At 32.4% G+C, this 17,625-nt stretch overlaps 2 protein-coding genes across 4 annotated transcripts; one reads left to right on the top strand and one right to left on the bottom strand.

The window, feature by feature from the left end:
• Positions 1-445: 445 nt before the first annotated feature.
• LOC122723637 lies at positions 446-2,029 on the bottom strand. Its single transcript, XM_043956437.1, has 3 exons — positions 1,488-2,029; positions 1,019-1,202; positions 446-907 (listed from the first exon to the last, which is right to left on the bottom strand). The coding sequence occupies exons 1-3, from the start codon at positions 2,027-2,029 to the stop codon at positions 446-448; spliced, it is 1,188 nt and encodes a 395-aa protein (XP_043812372.1).
• A 2,719-nt stretch (positions 2,030-4,748) lies between these two features.
• On the top strand, positions 4,749-10,252 carry LOC110615954 (exportin-2). Of its 3 annotated transcripts, XR_002488123.2 has the most exons (3): positions 4,749-7,928; positions 8,759-8,883; positions 9,770-10,252. XR_002488123.2 is itself a non-coding variant. In XM_021758226.2 (2 exons), the coding sequence occupies exon 1, from the start codon at positions 5,019-5,021 to the stop codon at positions 7,926-7,928; it is 2,910 nt and encodes a 969-aa protein (XP_021613918.1). In that variant the 5' UTR covers positions 4,749-5,018; the 3' UTR covers positions 9,770-10,252. The 3 variants fall into 3 exon arrangements, 2 of the variants coding, with proteins under 2 accessions (XP_021613918.1, XP_021613916.1); XM_021758226.2 differs by lacking the exon at positions 8,759-8,883; XM_021758224.2 differs by having other exon boundaries at positions 8,759-10,252.
• The last annotated feature ends 7,373 nt before the right edge of the window (positions 10,253-17,625 follow it).

Below are 17,625 nucleotides of genomic sequence, written 5' to 3'. Positions count from 1 at the left end.
AATATTTAATTTTAAAAATATAAAAATTTATCAATTAATTATAGTAAAATATAGAAATTAAAATGTAATTTATTTCGATTATTACATGTCACTAAATTATAAGGAACAGGCACGCCCAGGTGGGGAACGTCAAGATGTCACTTCTAATCATCTGCCAGCCCTTCGATTTCCATACATCGGCAATGGCATTTCACTTACCAGAGCAATTTGTGGTCGTTGGATACTCGCAACTTAACCTCTATTGTGTACTTCTCCTTTCTCTTCTTATGTTGTGGAAGCTGCCACTTCCAAAAAATAACAATGATTTAAAATGTTAATTATAATGATAAAATAAAATATACTGAGTGACGTAGAAAAAAATATTTAAAGCAAAAATTATCCAATTATGTTAATTTTTATTATTTATATATAATAAATGATTTTTTTTTTAAGCAGAAAAATATCATTAACTCAAAACGATCAAAGAAACTATATGAGGAGGAGGGATATTAACCCAAACTCCTTGACCTGATTCAGAATGAGCCGATGTTATTAGAACATAAGCCACATTATTCGCAGACCTATGAATAAAACCATATCTTGCTTCTTCATAACTGGATAGAAGTAATTTACAATCTTGAACCAAAAGACCAAAAGGTGATAAATTATCTAACGAAACATTGTTAATGGACACAACAAGAATCTGAGCATCCGATTCGAAAAGAACTCGATCACATCCGCACTCTTTAATCCAGCTCAACGCCTCTCGAAAAGCAATTGTCTCAGCACACTTAACCTCCATCTGACTGTAAAAACAGCCTGCTTTAGCTACCATAAATCTACCATTAGCATCTCGGACTACACAGCCGAAACCTAATGAACTTCGTTGCGAGTTTAAAGAGGCATCAATATTAACCTTAATCCAACCCTGCGGTGGAGGAGACCAGACAGTCAAAGCCGACACAACATTGATGCAGCTGGTAGAATTAGAGCAGGCCCCCCTCTATTGCTGCAAAAAATTCAGTGCCATGAAGAATACACCACTCGCAGTTCGACCCTGAGCTTTCCAAACAACATTATTTCTGTTATGCCACAAAGCCCAATATATCATTAGAATCAGGGAAGCATTCTCCGTAGAAGCAGTAATGAAGGCTAAAGAGAACCACTCCCTAAGAGAGGCAGCGGAGAATGCAGGCCAACCGAAAGGCAAACTCAACCAGCAACTGCGGGCAAAAGGACATTGAACAAGAATATGCAAGACAGTCTCAGGAGCCTCATGACACAACGGACACATCGAATCAACCGGAACTCTCCTGGACTAAAGTAAAGAGAGGCAATGAACAACATTAACTAAAGCACGCCAGCAGAAATTAAGCACTTTAGGAGGCACCTTCGTCTTTCAAAAACGACTCCATATCTCACTACATTCCCTATGTCGAAACCCAACAACTAGAAATCTGTAAGCACTATTGACAGAATAGTGACCCTTGGACGCAAACTTTCAGCACCAAACATCTGGGTGCGAAGAAAGACTTAGAGAGATGTTCAAAATACAACTCCTATCTCTGTCATTGAACAACTGAGCTATTAAACTCTCATTCCATCTATGGCTGATCATAAGATCTGCAACAACAGAAAGAGTACAATTCGGAGGAGGGGGTGTAGAAACCAATGAGTCGAGCGCCTTTTTCAACCAAGGGTGAGACCAAATAGAAACTGACCTGCCATTCCCAATTCTCCAATAAGCACCAGCTTTAACTAGATTTCGAAACGCCAATATACTACGCCAGAAAAAGCTAGGATTGTGGCCCAAAGAAGTTTCAAAAAAAGACGTTGTCGGAAAATAACGAGTCTTAAGAACGCGGGTCACTAAAGAATGAGGCCTGGTAATAATATTCCAACCCTGCTTACCAAGCATGGCTAAGTTAAACTCATTGAGCGATTTAAATCCTAACCCGTCGTCCAGTCTGTGCTTCGCCATTCTATGCCAACCCAGCCAGTGAATACCACGATTTTGATCAGCACCCTTACTCCACCAATATCGAGTCATCATACGCTGCAAATCAGCATATAAAGTCCGAGGCAGTAAAAACAAACTCATAACATAGTAAAAGATGGTAATAAATGACTTAAATATAAAAGATGGTGCCGCATTATATTAAAAAAATATCTCTACAATTTTTCATAGTAAAAAGTTATCAATTTACTCTGAGTAAATATTTTTTGATTTATTTTTTAAATAAATCAAGTTTAAATTTAATTTTTTTTTCTAATAAATAAGACTCAAATTAGGAGAATCTGGTTTTCCAAGGTTTTATATAATACAAATGATATATCTGTTTTTTTAATGTTTTTATATATAGTTACCTAATATATTAAATTCAATTATTTTAATATAACTGTTTTTAGTTCTAATTTTTTTAGTTATTTAATTTTTTTTTAATTTTCTGTTATCGTTTTGATTAATATTGATTTGATAATTAAGTATAAATTTAATAATAATAATAATATATTACTTAATCAATAAAATATATTTTTTCTATTTTTTTTTCATAATCTTAATTTGATTCAATAAATATTTTAAAAATATTAAAATTCGATTATTAAATTTTTTATTTAATTTATTATATTAACACATATTTTTACTTGGCACGTCAATAAAAATTTTTTAGTTCCGCCTCTGAATCCTATTTAATACTATAGATAATGACAATAACCAAAAAACATAAAACATGGAAAAAATGTAAAAGGTTACCATTATAAAATTGATTTTAAATCAAAATTTAAATTTAAATTGACATGAACTTATGATATTTAGTAAGTTTTTAAATGAGTTAATTTATATATTAAATTAATGAGTCAGTTGATTTATGTATCATAATTTTTATGTTTTTTTTTAATAATAATTTGATTACCGTAATATTATTATAATGATTAGTCATTAAATAAATTTGATCGAAAATTTTAATCCCATCGGCATTATAAAAAATAAAATAATAATGCATTAGATTGAATTGACAATAACGATAATTGTTTGAAAGAATCTTATTTGTTAATACTTATCACAACCGAGTTTTGAACACTCATGCTACGATTAAACTCGCGCTAAAAAGACTGCTCTTTAGTTTTGTTAGAATTTAATGCATAGGTTTACTCTTTATATAAGTTATCTCCTTATATAAGTTATGGACTTGTTCAATCGGGCTGGGCGCGGGCCTGCACATAGAATACCTGATTTCGAATATCCGTTAAACTCGTGAGACAACAAATTCTATAATATCCTGGATCATATCCAAGTGGCGTCTTATGAAATTAAATGGACACTTGACGATAGGAAATGATGCAGTACATCCATACGTACGACGAGCGTGACTATTACACGAGGATACGAACGCAGGACGATGATTATATGTCACTAGAGGACAAAAGAAAAAATAAATAAAAGGAAATAAGGGAGGGACAAATCAAATTTATCAAAATATACTCTGAGTCTAACCTCTTATTAGATCACAAACATCAATTGGTACCGTTTGTGGAAATGAATAAAATATTTTCATCACTGGAGTTTTCATCCTCATTTCACCCATTGAGATCCACATAGCTAATCATGGTGAAAACAATACCGAAAATATCTCAAACAACCTGAACTCAACTCATGAAGGTCCACAATTCTCATTCTCTAACTCAACCGCTTGAGTAAATCAACCACCCATGTTGTTTAACCCTTCACCAAGTTCAGCCGGGACCATACTTCGAACTACCCTATTTGACCAAGAAATGCAAATCATGGCTCTCCAATTATAGAACAATTCCTTCATTGGAAAAATGAGCTCTAATTTTAAAGATGGTAGTGTCAGAATAGTCGCAGAAAAAATAGTATGAGGAGGAAGGAGTAACAGAGGACACTAAACCCATTATATTGAAAATCCCAATAGAAGTCATGAGAGGAGTAAGATGTACATCGGATTGAAAAATCAGGGATTATAGAGAAGAGAAGAGCAAAATAACAAAAACAACACAAGAGGCAGAGCAATGAGTGAAAGTAAGAGTGTAAATTTGAAATAAGTAAAGGCAAAAAAGAGGCGTTTTGACAGAAATGTCATAGAGTCGCGAGGTAATAATTGAAATTTCAAAATTTACCCGCTCATAAATCATGGAATAATTAATGAATGGGTAAATAGGCACTTGATAACGACCAGGCCCTGAACATCCAGGTCACGGCTAAACCCGCACTAAAAAGGCTAAGTCCTAATACTGATAGGGCCCAATGCATGTGCCTACTCTTTATACAAGCTCTAGACTTGTCTCGACTAGTCGGGTTGGACACTGGCTTGTATACTCGAAATCGTATTCAAGTGATGTCGAATGTAATTAAATGACCGCTTGAGGATATAAAAAAATACAATATATCCGTACGTGTAGTACACATAATTATGCAGAAAAACACAAACTCAATATGACGGATATACTTCAATAGAGAATAAAAGAAAAATTAAATAAAATAAAAATAAGGGGAGGGACAACTCTGTGCCTAACCTTACTAGATCTCACACATCAATACTAAGTAGTAAGATTAAATTAACATCAAATTGATACAAATAAAAAAATGATAGATGAGCTATACACAAAGGCCAATGCACAACCCAGCAGTAGAAGCCCTTGAGGCTTATGGGCACAATGTGATTGCTGTGGGCTTATTTTTCTTCTTTGTAGCTTGTGAGCAACATCGTAGTCGATCATCAAGGGCTTTGATTGGCGCCCAAGAGATCTTTGAAGCTGGTCTATTGTCCTTGACGAACCGAACAGAGCCACGCGTCTTGCGTTTCTCAAACAACATACGACAGCATCACTCACCGTCCCCAAAGCAAAACACGGCCTCTCTTTGAATGAATGTTTCCCTCTCCCCCCGCCCACCCTCCTATCATTTTTGCTAATCTACTGTCTCCTTCATTTTTCGTTTCTCTAAAGTCATTTTCTAGATTTCTTTCTCACAAACTCTAAAGCCGCACAAACGCGCAACAACTACATTACTTCCAGTAATGGAGATGAATCCAGAGCTCCTCTCCCAATGCTTCCTCCATACACTCTCTCCTGCGCCGGAGCCACGCCGCGCCGCCGAAGCCAAACTCACAGAAGCTGCCGACCACCCAAATTATGGCCTCGCTGTTCTCCGTTTAGTATCTGAACCCTCCGTCGACGAGCAGATCCGCCACGCTGCTGCTGTCAACTTTAAGAACCATTTACGCTCACGCTGGGCCCCGTCATCGGACTCTTCACTCTCTCCCATCCTTGATGCTGAGAAGGATCAGATCAAAACCCTAATTGTTAGTCTCATGCTCTCCTCCACTCCTCGCATTCAGTCACAGCTCAGCGAGTCGCTTTCTCTTATTGGCAAACACGATTTCCCGAAATCATGGCCCACTTTGCTTCCGGAGCTAATTTCCAACCTTGATGTCGCTTCCCGCAATAACGATTACGTCTCCATTAATGGTGTGTTGGGTACGGCAAACTCTATCTTCAAAAAATTCCGGTATCAGTATAAAACAAATGATCTCTTACTTGAATTAAAGTATTGTCTTGATAATTTTGCGGCTCCACTATTAGAAATTTTCCTTAGAACCGCTGTTTTAATTGACTCAACGGTTAGCTCAGGTGGTGGCTCCCCTGTAATCTTGAAGCCGTTGTTTGAGTCTCAGAGGTTGTGTTGTAGGATATTTTACTCGCTGAATTTTCAAGAGTTGCCTGAATTCTTTGAGGATAACATGGACAAGTGGATGAACGAATTCAAAAAATATTTAACCACCACTTATCCTGCACTAGAAAGCAGTGCTGATGGACTAGCAGTTGTTGACGACCTTAGGGCTGCAGTATGTGAGAATATTAGTCTTTACATGGAGAAGAATGAGGAGGAGTTTAAAGGATACGTGGAAGGTTTTGCCCTTGCTATTTGGACTTTATTAGCCAATGTATCCCAGTCATCCAGCCGCGACAGATTAGCGGTCACAGCCATTAAGTTCTTGACTACAGTGAGTATGAGTGTCCAACACGTTCTGTTTTCAAATGAGGGGGTCATCCCGCAGATTTGTCAAAGTATTGTGATTCCTAACGTGCGGTTGAGGGATGAGGATGAAGAGCTATTTGAGATGAATTACATTGAGTTTATTCGGAGGGATATGGAGGGGAGTGATCTTGATACTAGGAGGAGGATTGCATGTGAATTGCTTAAAGGGATTGCAACAAATTATAGGACCCAGGTAACTGAATTGGTTGCTGTTCAGATACAGAATTTGTTGGCCTCATATGCTGCAAATCCAGTCACAAATTGGAAGGACAAAGACTGTGCAATATATTTGGTTGTTTCCCTTGCAACCAAGAAGGCTGGGGGCACGTCTGTTTCAACTGACCTTGTTGATGTTCAGAAATTTTTTGCACAAGTGATATTGCCTGAATTGCAGAGTCAGGATGTAAATGGGTTTCCAATGCTTAAGGCTGGTGCTCTCAAGTTTTTTACAGTATTTAGAAGTTTGATACCAAAGCCTCTTGCAGTCCAATTATTCCCAGATTTGGTTCGGTTCCTTGGTGCCGAGTCAAATGTTGTTCATTCTTATGCTGCAAGTTGTATAGAGAAACTCTTGCTGGTCAAGGATGAGGGAAGACTGCCACGGTATAATGCAGTAGATATTACTCCATTTGTACAAGTGTTGATGAGCAACCTCTTCAATACCATGAAGTTTCCAGAGTCTGAGGAGAATCAATATGTAATGAAGTGCATCATGCGGGTTCTAGGAGTGGCAGAAATATCTGCTGAGATTGCTGCACCTTGCATTGCTGGATTGACCTCAATCCTCAATGAAGTTTGCAAAAACCCAAAGAATCCTATATTCAACCATTATCTCTTTGAATCGGTGGCTGTTCTTGTTAGACGTGCATGTGAGAGGGACGTCTCTTTCATACCAGCCTTTGAAACAAGCTTATTTCCTAGCCTCCAGATAATTTTGGCGAATGATGTCACTGAGTTCTTGCCTTATGCATTCCAGCTCTTGGCTCAACTTGTTGAATTGAGTAGACCCCCAATCTCTCCTAATTACATGCAAATTTTTACTCTTCTCCTGTCTCCTGATTCATGGAAGAGAAACTCAAATGTTCCAGCACTTGTGCGTCTACTTCAAGCTTTCCTTCAGAAAGCACCACAAGAGCTCAACCAAGAGGGGAGGCTCAGCCAGGTGCTTGGGATCTTCAACAGGCTTGTAGCATCCCCAAGTACTGATGAACAGGGTTTCTATGTTCTCAATACTGTGATTGAGAATCTTGACTATGGTGTCATTGCTCCCTACATGGTTCACATTTGGAATGCCCTATTTACACGCCTGCAAACTAAGCGGACTATCAAATTTGTTAAGTCTCTCTTGATTTTTATGTCACTCTTTCTGGTCAAGCATGGTTCTGCAAATCTTGTTGACACTATGAATGCAGTTCAACCCAATATATTCATGGTGATTTTGGAGCAGTTTTGGATTCCCAATCTCAAGCTAATCACTGGACCCATTGAGGTTAAATTAGCTGCAGTTGCCTCAGGAAGACTTATCTGTGAATCTCCTGCCCTTTTGGATGCTGCAGCTGTTAGACACTGGGGAAAAATGCTGGATAGCATTGTTACCCTTCTCTCGCGGCCTGAAGAGGATAGGGTTGAAGATGAACCAGAAATGCCTGATATTGCAGAAAATGTGGGTTACACTGCCACCTTTGTCAATCTTTATAATGCTGGGAAAAAGGAGGAAGATCCTCTCAAGGACATAAAGGATCCAAAGCAATTCTTAGTTGCTTCATTAGCAAATCTTTCTGCTCGTTCCCCTGGGAGGTTTCCCCTGATAATCAGTGAAAATCTTGATGCAGCAAATCAAACAGCACTACTACAGCTTTGTAGCACTTACAATTGCCCAATTGTTTGAGTAAGTAGCTACTTTAATAGCAGCCATTATCTTTGTTTATAATTATTCTATTTTCCTTTCTTGTTAATTTTGCTATAGAACATGAAGTGTATTCTATGACATAGACATTCACTTCATTGGTCAAGAACAATATTGGCATGATAGTTGCCTTAGATGCTTGCCTATCTGAATGAATATTTTGGATTGCATCAATAACAATATAGTTAACATGATTTTGGCATTAGACTAGAACTTTGTGGTTATAGCATAAAAGTTGTATGTGAGTAGTCATTATTCTTTGTTTAGTTTTTGCAAGGTAAAGTAATATCTTATGTTTCTTCTCATGTGGTGCCTAATAAGAGAGAAAGAGAGAGAGAGAGAGATGTGTATATGAAGTCTGTGTTCTTAGGATGAACTCATGGTCACTGTATAGACTTTCATTGTACTATGCTAGTGGAAACCTTATAGATACTTCACCTCTTGAATTTTTAGCTGTGATATTGACATGTGGTTTGATTGATCTATTAGGTCTTCAATTTTTTTTATATATACATATATATATATTCTTTTTTTTCTTTTCTTTTATTTAGATTGAAATTTTTTGTAAAGCTAGAACTTATCTACTTGAAACACCTAGAGTGCACAGCTACTTTTATTAAATTTTTACAATTGTAATCATCCACTTATTCTTGTTCCACTGTAGATGTTATACTTGAGTAAATAGTTCATGTCATGATGCCCGAATTATCATGTCTGCTTTTACCTTATACCTACATGCATCAGCTCCAATAGCTTCCTCTTTGGCTATTTATACACATGCTTGACTTGAGCCACCTTGTAAATGTTTGTAGGAGGCATTTTGGAGAAGGAAAAACAGTTGTAACTTTGCAAGCTGAACTGCTATATGGCAACATAATTTGCAACTTAACTGAAAGTAGTCTTGCACGTGAACTCTTTATTCCTAACATCGCGAAAAGTAAATAATAAATTGATTGATTTTAGCACTTCTGCTTTTATAAAATGAAGACTGTAACCGTAACTTTTATTTTTCATCTAGCCTAGGTGATAGTGCAGACTCGTCTATTTGATTATCCTTGTTTAAATTGTAAATTTATGCTCTGCCCTTAAGTTTTGTTCGCTCAGTTTTGTTTAGCTTCCTGAAACCTGACAATTTTGGGATTGTACATCAGTCAAGGATCGTTCCATCATTGAGTGTTATTGTCGTCCTTATAAGTTTATTTACACCTTTGCAATTGGATTTTGCTATCCATTCTCTTTTTGTTCCTCCTCTCTTTACCAAAGTTGAGAAAATTATGACATCTATATTGAAATATTTTAATCCTCATGTTTTCTTAGCTTCTTTCAGATCCTCTTCTCAGTAACTTCTTTTTTTCTTTTTTTTTTCCCCCATTAGTAACTCCTTTCTTTCCATAACTTTTTCTTCATTTGTTCTGAGTGGCTTTTTTTTTTTTTAAAAAAAAAAAAGATATAGCTTGTGGAATTGTTGTGCAACCTTTAGTCTTCTTCAAAGACCTTATCTAATTCCATTCCCATTTGTGACTAAATTTCTTGATACGTATTACAAAGGGTTGTTTGTGAAGAGCGAGAAACTCACCAATTAGTGTGTGCATAAACCCCAGAAAAGATGTTGAAATGAACAACTTTATTGTGTTGAATGTACTGTTAACAGGAGGTAGATTGCGTGCAAGATGTTTGAGATATAACTATCTTATGGATTAAAACGTTGCATCTGCCTAGTTGATGTCTTCTTTGCATCTCGCTTATACCTCTTGTATATCATAAACAGTAACTGGTAAGTTTAAGTGCAATGTATCTCACCGTTCTTCTGTGCTGGTTTTCAGAATCTTGTATAGGATTGAGGTCTGTTTTGTGGTCGTTTCAACTTGCTAGTATGAACAGATGGCATCTTTTACTTTATGGTCAATGGTTGCAGTCGGTGAATCATCTGTTGTGAACATCCCAAGGTCATGGAGTAACAATATGGGGTTTACAGCCTTGGGGAGTTGTACAATGCTTAAGAGTGGATAATTGATTCAGAGAGGCTTTTATTGGATTCTGCAGTAAAAGATCAGTCCCCTTGCTTTGAGTTTATCAAAATTCTGGTCAATTGTGTTGTCGTGTCGGTTGTTATTATACCATTGCGTTGTAGGGTCACTGAGCACATGTGAAAGGAGGAAAACGAGTTCCTGAAAGGAATTGGTTCAATAACTGTGTAGATTAATTTTGGTTTGTCTTATGTGAAAAGTTTTGGCTGTTATTCTCATTTCATTGCAGTAAGTCTCATCTTGGCTTTGAATTTGTTAATTACATGGGTATTCTTGGACTCATTTGCGGTCGATTCAATATTTGTTTCAATTTTCAAATGAGATGGCTGGATTTAAGAATAATATTTGCATCTGCTATATCGATAGTGGCGACCTTCTTATATATATACATATAGATAGATAATTTGGGGGGTAGTTGGGTTTATTAATTCCTCATTTCTGTGGAAAACAATAGGAAGAACTAGCGTACCGCGGAAGAGAAGTGAGAACCAGTGTGTTTTATATGTGATTTTTGGCTTTTGCATATTGGTAAAAACTATTTCTAAGTTGTGAGGTGAAACAAGCTGCAAATTCTTGAGGATAACAATTCTTCATGTGCTTTTCTGCCATTTATGATATCAATGAAATGTATCTTCTGTTTTCTTTTTTTTTTTTTTTTTTTTTTAGATATCTTCTAAAGAGATTGATGTGACAAGTGGCACGTGTCTTAGCAACTTTAATCTAATTACGCAAGTGGAAAGCAATAATTCATTTTTACTATAAGCACTATCGCCGTGTCCAAGGTAAGATGGTAGATATGTGTGTTAAGTGGGGCTTTTTTTTCAAAATGGAAAAAAAAAAATTTGTGGGGTCTTCTCCTTGGACATCCATGGTGTTTCCATTGCTATCATCATCCATATAGCATCTGGCGTAAGGATTCACTTGATATTATTCTTAATTAACATTACTCTTTTATCAGTGATCATCTCTCCAAGTCTCAATTTTAGTTTTCTTTTTATAGAACATGTTAATATTATCTCTTTATTTTTCATTTAAATATCCACCACAGGTCATCTGAAGATATCACATGATAATCATAATCACAGTAAATACCCACACTGATTTGGATTTTATGCAAATGGGCCCTAAACTCAACCCGAGTATTAGACAAGAAAAAAAAAGGCATAAAATTGATTATTGCATTAAAATAACCGTAGTTCTCATGCACATTCTCTTTTTTTTTTTTTTTTTTTTTGTCTTGTATATTTTGTTGACCTTTTCGTATTGTTTTTTAATTGATTGTTATTGAAATGATAAATTTTAAAAAGGGTGTAAAGAATTTTTCCAAATTGACAATTAATTGAACACAGAAAAAGCAATTTCTCCACCCGAAACGCCAATTATATAGGCCAAGCTACGGGGCTAAAATACTGCCAATGTGAGTATATTTATAAATAAAATCCAGCCAGTGTTGCGGATTTTGCTGGACTGCCTAACTGACTTCCACTAAAAGATATTAAAATAAAGATGATATATGGAATTAATACTAATCCTATAGTTGTTCAAAGTAGGACACTTTATACCAACAAGAATCCTTTGCAGTGCTACTGAGATAATCATTGATTGCAGTGTCTGGTGGCGACCCCACCATCCTATGGCTAGGGCTGAGCCAAATCTCTGGTCCCTCTGATTACCTACCCTCACCACTACAATTGATTCTCCATTAACCCTTTTTTATGCCCAATCACAAAGTTTTTATGTTTTCCATTCTTATTTAACTTTACTTCATTTGCCCAATCCTTCCACATTCTCATATCCCTTCCCATTTTATTAAAGGAGCAATCCTACTATTAATCGTGAATCATGCTTCCCCACACACCAATTTTCTTAATAATACAGTCTTTATTGCATTCCTATATGTTATATTTTTCTTTGGAAATTCTCTATTATATGTCTTTTTTAGGCAATATCACTATAATTGAGATTTCAGAGTTATTAAAAATGAATTTAAAATAAAACAGTGAAAGAAGATCGGAATAAGGAGAAGCTCACTTGATCATAATTTCATCATTGTCGATATTGCCTTTGTTTTTTTCTTTTTATTTATATATTTAAAATTGCATTTTTTTGGTGTAAATAATGAGAGAAAATCAGTGTCAAGAGGCCCACATGTATATGTTTTAAATGGTAACGTCAGCTTTGGGTGCAAGCCTTTGTCTTCCTTCTCTAATTGTGTAAAGGACACACCATTTGTGTCTTATTGCTATAAAAGAATAAATAATAAATACCCAAAAAACTAGAGGAAATTGGGTGCCAGTGGATCACAGTATCATGTGTACGTATATGATAATTAGCTTCAATTTAATTTAAATTCGAGACCTCTGTCCTTAAAATAATTTTTTATTAATAAGTTAAAGCCTCACCATGGAATTTTGGCCTAACGGCTTACAAACTTAAACAAACTATTGTCAATTCATGCCACTATTTTTATGGAAACCCCAACAAAAATTTGCGTTTATTTTGTATTTTAGGCAAGTGATTTATTTTCAACCAACCTGCTATATTTGTTTCATACAACCCAATGGACGAGTTGGTTTGCGTGATCTCCAATTGAGAATCAATAAAATATTATAATATTTTATTTTTTACTGGTATTTCACAATTGACATAAAATAATTAATTTTTAATCTTTTAACTCAAAATTTTTAATATAAATTATAAATCATGCATATTTATGTAAAATTTAATAATTTATTTCAAATAGAAGTACGGAACTACGCATAATAAATAAAATTCAGGAATTGAATTTGCTTATAGATTTCCATTTTACTCTGTTTTACCTTTTTAACCGAAAAAATTCACGCATTTTTTGCAACTTTCCTTCAAGCCAAACATGGATGCTCCACACAAAGGCCTGTGGTGGGGCCTTGGAGGGCACGGCTTAAGTATTTCTCCTCGGGCGAAGACTCATTCTCCTTTGTCGTTCATTATTATTTAATTTAAGAAATGTTTTTTTTTTTTTTTTTTTAAAAAAAAGGGCTTATCCTGAGAGGTGATTAGTGGATACATCTCAAGTAAGTAAATTTAAGAAAAATGAAATTAGACGATGATTGTTTTCACGTGTTGTAACATGAATTCCTACCTGAACTGTGAACTTGTTTATCATTCCCGAGGTACCACATTTTTATTATTATTATTTTAATTAATCCTGTATGCTTATTCTTTAATCATTCTGTAGGGTACCCTTCTCATTTTTATTTTTAAAAAGTCATTCAATCTTATTTTTAGACCCAAAAAAAATCATTTTGAATTTGATTATGTCAACTCTTACCGGATGTTTTTTATAACATGAATGCAATATCATATAAGATAAATTAATAAATATTGGTTTAAAATTAGAAAATTGAATTAATTTGTATATAAATAAATAAAAAAAAATTAGTAATATGATAATTAGAGGGGTTTGTGATCCCAGAGGGGGAGCCAAGTGCCAAGGAACAGAAGCAGAATTGGTCTCCACATGGGGTGTGCATTGAATAAGAGCAGGCCCCACCAATGATGTTTTTTGAAATATATTATGTCCCTAAACCAGGACACATTTTTTTATTAAAAAAAAAAAAAAAAAAAACATTTTCTTCAGTCAACCCCTCTCTCTCTCTCTTAATCACCTAATTTTACTTTATCATCACCACCAATCAGATCCATCCTTTCTTTTTTAAACAAATCCAAACTAATGGGAACATTTCCCAATATTCCCTCAATATCACTCTGTTCCAACCCAAACCCAAACCCAGCCCCGTCCGCTCCGATTTTATTTCATTTTACCATCTAAATTATTGAAATTTATATATTTAAATTATTGATTATTTATTAAATTTATTTATTTTAATTTTTTTTGTCATGGAATAATTCAATGTGTTGTCTTTTGACAATTTTAAGGGATCAAATCTTTAATCCTCAAGGAATCTACGATTGGACGGAAAGGATATATAAATTTTAATATATATTCTAATTTATGAGTAATTTTTGCACTTAGACTGTGTATATATTCAATTAATAAATAAAATAAAATATAATATAATTCTAATCATAACAATACCTATTATTCTTATGTTAAACAAATAAGAATAAAATCTAACAATGGTATACTCTCTCTCCCTTTATTTTGATTATTTTTTGCAAATAAATAAAAAAAATAAGATAAGAGGTTTGAAAAATTCGATTCCTGTCTCAAAACAATGTCAAGAAAATGTCTTAATTCTGAATATAAATATTAATTATTATTTATTATTAATATTATAAAGAATATTTTACATGGGAGAGACAATAATAAAGTGCAATAGTTAATTAAAATAAAAAAAATTACAAGTAGTTATAGATTTGATATTCTCTTGGTTGTTTAATTAGTTGAAGGTAAAGAATAAGAGCATATTAGCAAAAATTGGTTTACCTTTGAATCTCCTTTTTTTTTTATTTTCATTGCGATTTTAGTGCCTCCATTTCCATTTTTATTCGGGATAATTACTACACATTTTTTTAAAATATATTAATTTATTTTTATTTTAAAATTACTTAATAAATTTATTTTTATATTTTATAAAAATTATTTTATTAAAAAACTTACAAATTAATTTCATTTTAACTTTTAATAAAAAATTAAAATAGTATAAATAATTTTATTAATTTTATTAATAAAAAAATATTTTTTTTTATAAATATATAAATATTTTGATTAAGTAATTTTGATATTGAGAAAATCCGATTAATTTCATAAAATCTAGGAATTTAAAGAAATTCTCTTGACACAATTTGTATTTTCCTAAAAAAAGTAAAATTTTATTATTCTGTAGAGGTGTAAACGAATTAAACTACTCTTGAGTTATTTGATATTTGATTCAATAAAAATTTGATTGGTCTAGACTCGTTTTCTAAACGAGATGAGTCCGAGGTCACCTTTTAGACTCATTTAATAAACAAATCGAATTTAAATTTAGCAGTATTTGATTCGTTTAGACTCATAATCTAGACTCATTTTCAAGTTTATAAATAAACTCGAGAGCTGACTCGCAAACAAGCTTGAGAGCTTACTCGCAAATAAACTTATAAGCAGACTTACAAATAAATTCGTGAACATATTCATTCGTCAACACCAATTTCACATCAAAATTTATATGGACATAGGAAATTGTGCCTTGTTTATAAAAAGAATAACCTTTCTATAATTTTTTTTATTAATTTTGGATCACGAGATTTTAATTAAATAAAAAAAGTTAATTTAAAGATATTTTAATGACTTATAATTTAAATTTTATTTTTAATTTTAATGAATTTAAATTATATTAAAATTATCTATAGTATAATTAAGTTTAAATAAACTCAAATTTAAATTTTTTTAGTGAAGTTTGAGTTAATTTTTTAATATCATAAATAAATTTATTACAAATCGAATTCGAATCCAACTCGAATTTAATATTTATTTTATGAATTGGAATCGAGTAAAGTTTGAACTCGAATTTAAATTTTTAAATTTATTTTTTAATTGAGTCTGAATTTTATTAAAATTTGACCCTACGCGATTCGATTATATTTCTATTACTCAAATAATAAAACTGAAGAATAACTGGCCAATTAAAACATACTAAAATATGTGGATTTAAGGCGGTGGTTGAAGATGTTGATTTATTAATTCTAACATTTTGAAAATGTTTTTCAAAAAACTTGAGAATGAAATTATTTACATCATTCTTCATATAAAAATTGAATTATTTTTAATTTTTCTCAAGTTATAATTTATTTTTTAAAATAATAATTATTTCTTAATTAAATTTTAAAGTAATCTTATTTAATACACACTAAAAAATAAAATTTATTCACTTTATAGTAATAATTTAGCGATAAAAAATATGAATGATGGATAAATTTATTATTTTCACTATTCTAAAAAATCACGGAGTATTAAATGTAAAGCAACCTTGTATTCTTGGTTGGGACGTTGATTTGAATGTTTGGGGCTGACAGGTAGTATTGCTTAGTCAACTTTTTTTTTTTCTTCTAATTTTCTTTTCAATTCAGTGAAGGAAAAAATATAAAATTCAATAAGCATTGTCCACATTGTTCTCATTCCTAATGCAGTAAAATTTGCGTTTTGAAAAAAAAAATTCCCCCATCTCCCTTATTATTGGAAAATATTAATTTTTTCTATTTAAATTCTAAATATTTAATATTTAAATAGAAATAATGAGAAGGATAATATTTAAATTCTAAATATTAAAATTAATGTAAAAATAAATTTAATATGTATGTATTATAAAAATTTTAAAAAGATTAAAATAATTTTATTAACCATACAGCGGTGTTTGGGATGTTTGGTGTAAAATTATATGGTTTTTTTTTTTTTTTTTTGGACCTTTTTACCATTAATTTTCAGTTTTATCCTAAAAGAGGTTCACGCCTTTTAAGGAAATGGAAGCAGAATGTGGAGGACAAGTCAGAAATGCCACGTGGATGGAATACCAAACCACGTGGCCTAGCGTAATGAGGTTGGCACTATGACGTGTGTTTTGGGACCTTCTTGCCGATCGGAATGGTCTTCACTCCCTCCTATAGAATGTGTATCACGCTCCGCAGTTGATCCCACGCTCATTTACTGGATGTCTACGACACGCCCCAATTGATCCCAGGCCCTTTATCAGAATGTGCCAATGTGTATCACACGCCTCAATTGATTAGTTAAGGCCGCTGTCGTTGCGGCTTTGTAATTTATGATCATGAGAAAACATGTGAAGGAAAAATAATGTTTTTTTTTATATAGATTATTAATATTTTTATCCCGAATCTATAAATTATTTATTGTTTTAATAGATTTAAAAAATATTATGACATGAAAGATTTAACGTACAATATGATAATTTTTTTTTAATTTTTGTGTTTTGAGATATAGTCTTCATACATTAATTTTATTTTTTAAATTATTTAATTCAAATGTGATGGATTAAAATATTATAAATACTGTAACAATAATCAAAAAATCCTATAAATTCATTTAAATTATTTTTAATGATTTTTTAAATAAAAATTTAAAATTAAAAAAAAAAATCTAAAACCTTTTAAATTTACTCAATTACATTTACTATCAAATCAAATTTGTAAATATTTTTATTCATATAGATATAATGTATTAAAATATTATATTTAAATATTAATTAAAATTAGAGGAGTTTGAGTTTCACCAATACAATTAATTTTTACTGTAGTTAAAAAATGAACTATTAAGAATAAATAATATAAATAATACAATTAATTTTTTGAAAAAGGATAATGTTACGTATAAATAATATTTTTATTTTTATTTATTAATATTCTTATTTTTTTATTATATATTATGATATTACATATTATAAAGGTAAATAAAAAGATGTAAAAATAATTTTTTATTATAATTTTCATTTTTAATAGAAAATATAAATAATATCTAAATTTTTTTAGTAAATAATTAGAAGACTAAATATTAAATTTAAATAAGTAAAATCAACAAAATATCTTTAATAATTGAATTAAACCGGACAACGTTTACTTTAAACCGTGAAAAAATTTTTTTACTAAACAAGTTTGTTTGGATTGATGGAAAAGAGAAAAAAGAAAAGAAAATACAACCTTGGAAAGGAGGAAACACG

The sequence above is a fragment of the Manihot esculenta genome, chromosome 5 (genome assembly GCF_001659605.2).
Source record: "Manihot esculenta cultivar AM560-2 chromosome 5, M.esculenta_v8, whole genome shotgun sequence".
NCBI classification, from domain to species: Eukaryota; Viridiplantae; Streptophyta; class Magnoliopsida; order Malpighiales; family Euphorbiaceae; genus Manihot; species Manihot esculenta.
Note: the sequence above shows the minus strand (reverse complement) of the source record. Positions and strands in the feature narration are given on the sequence as shown.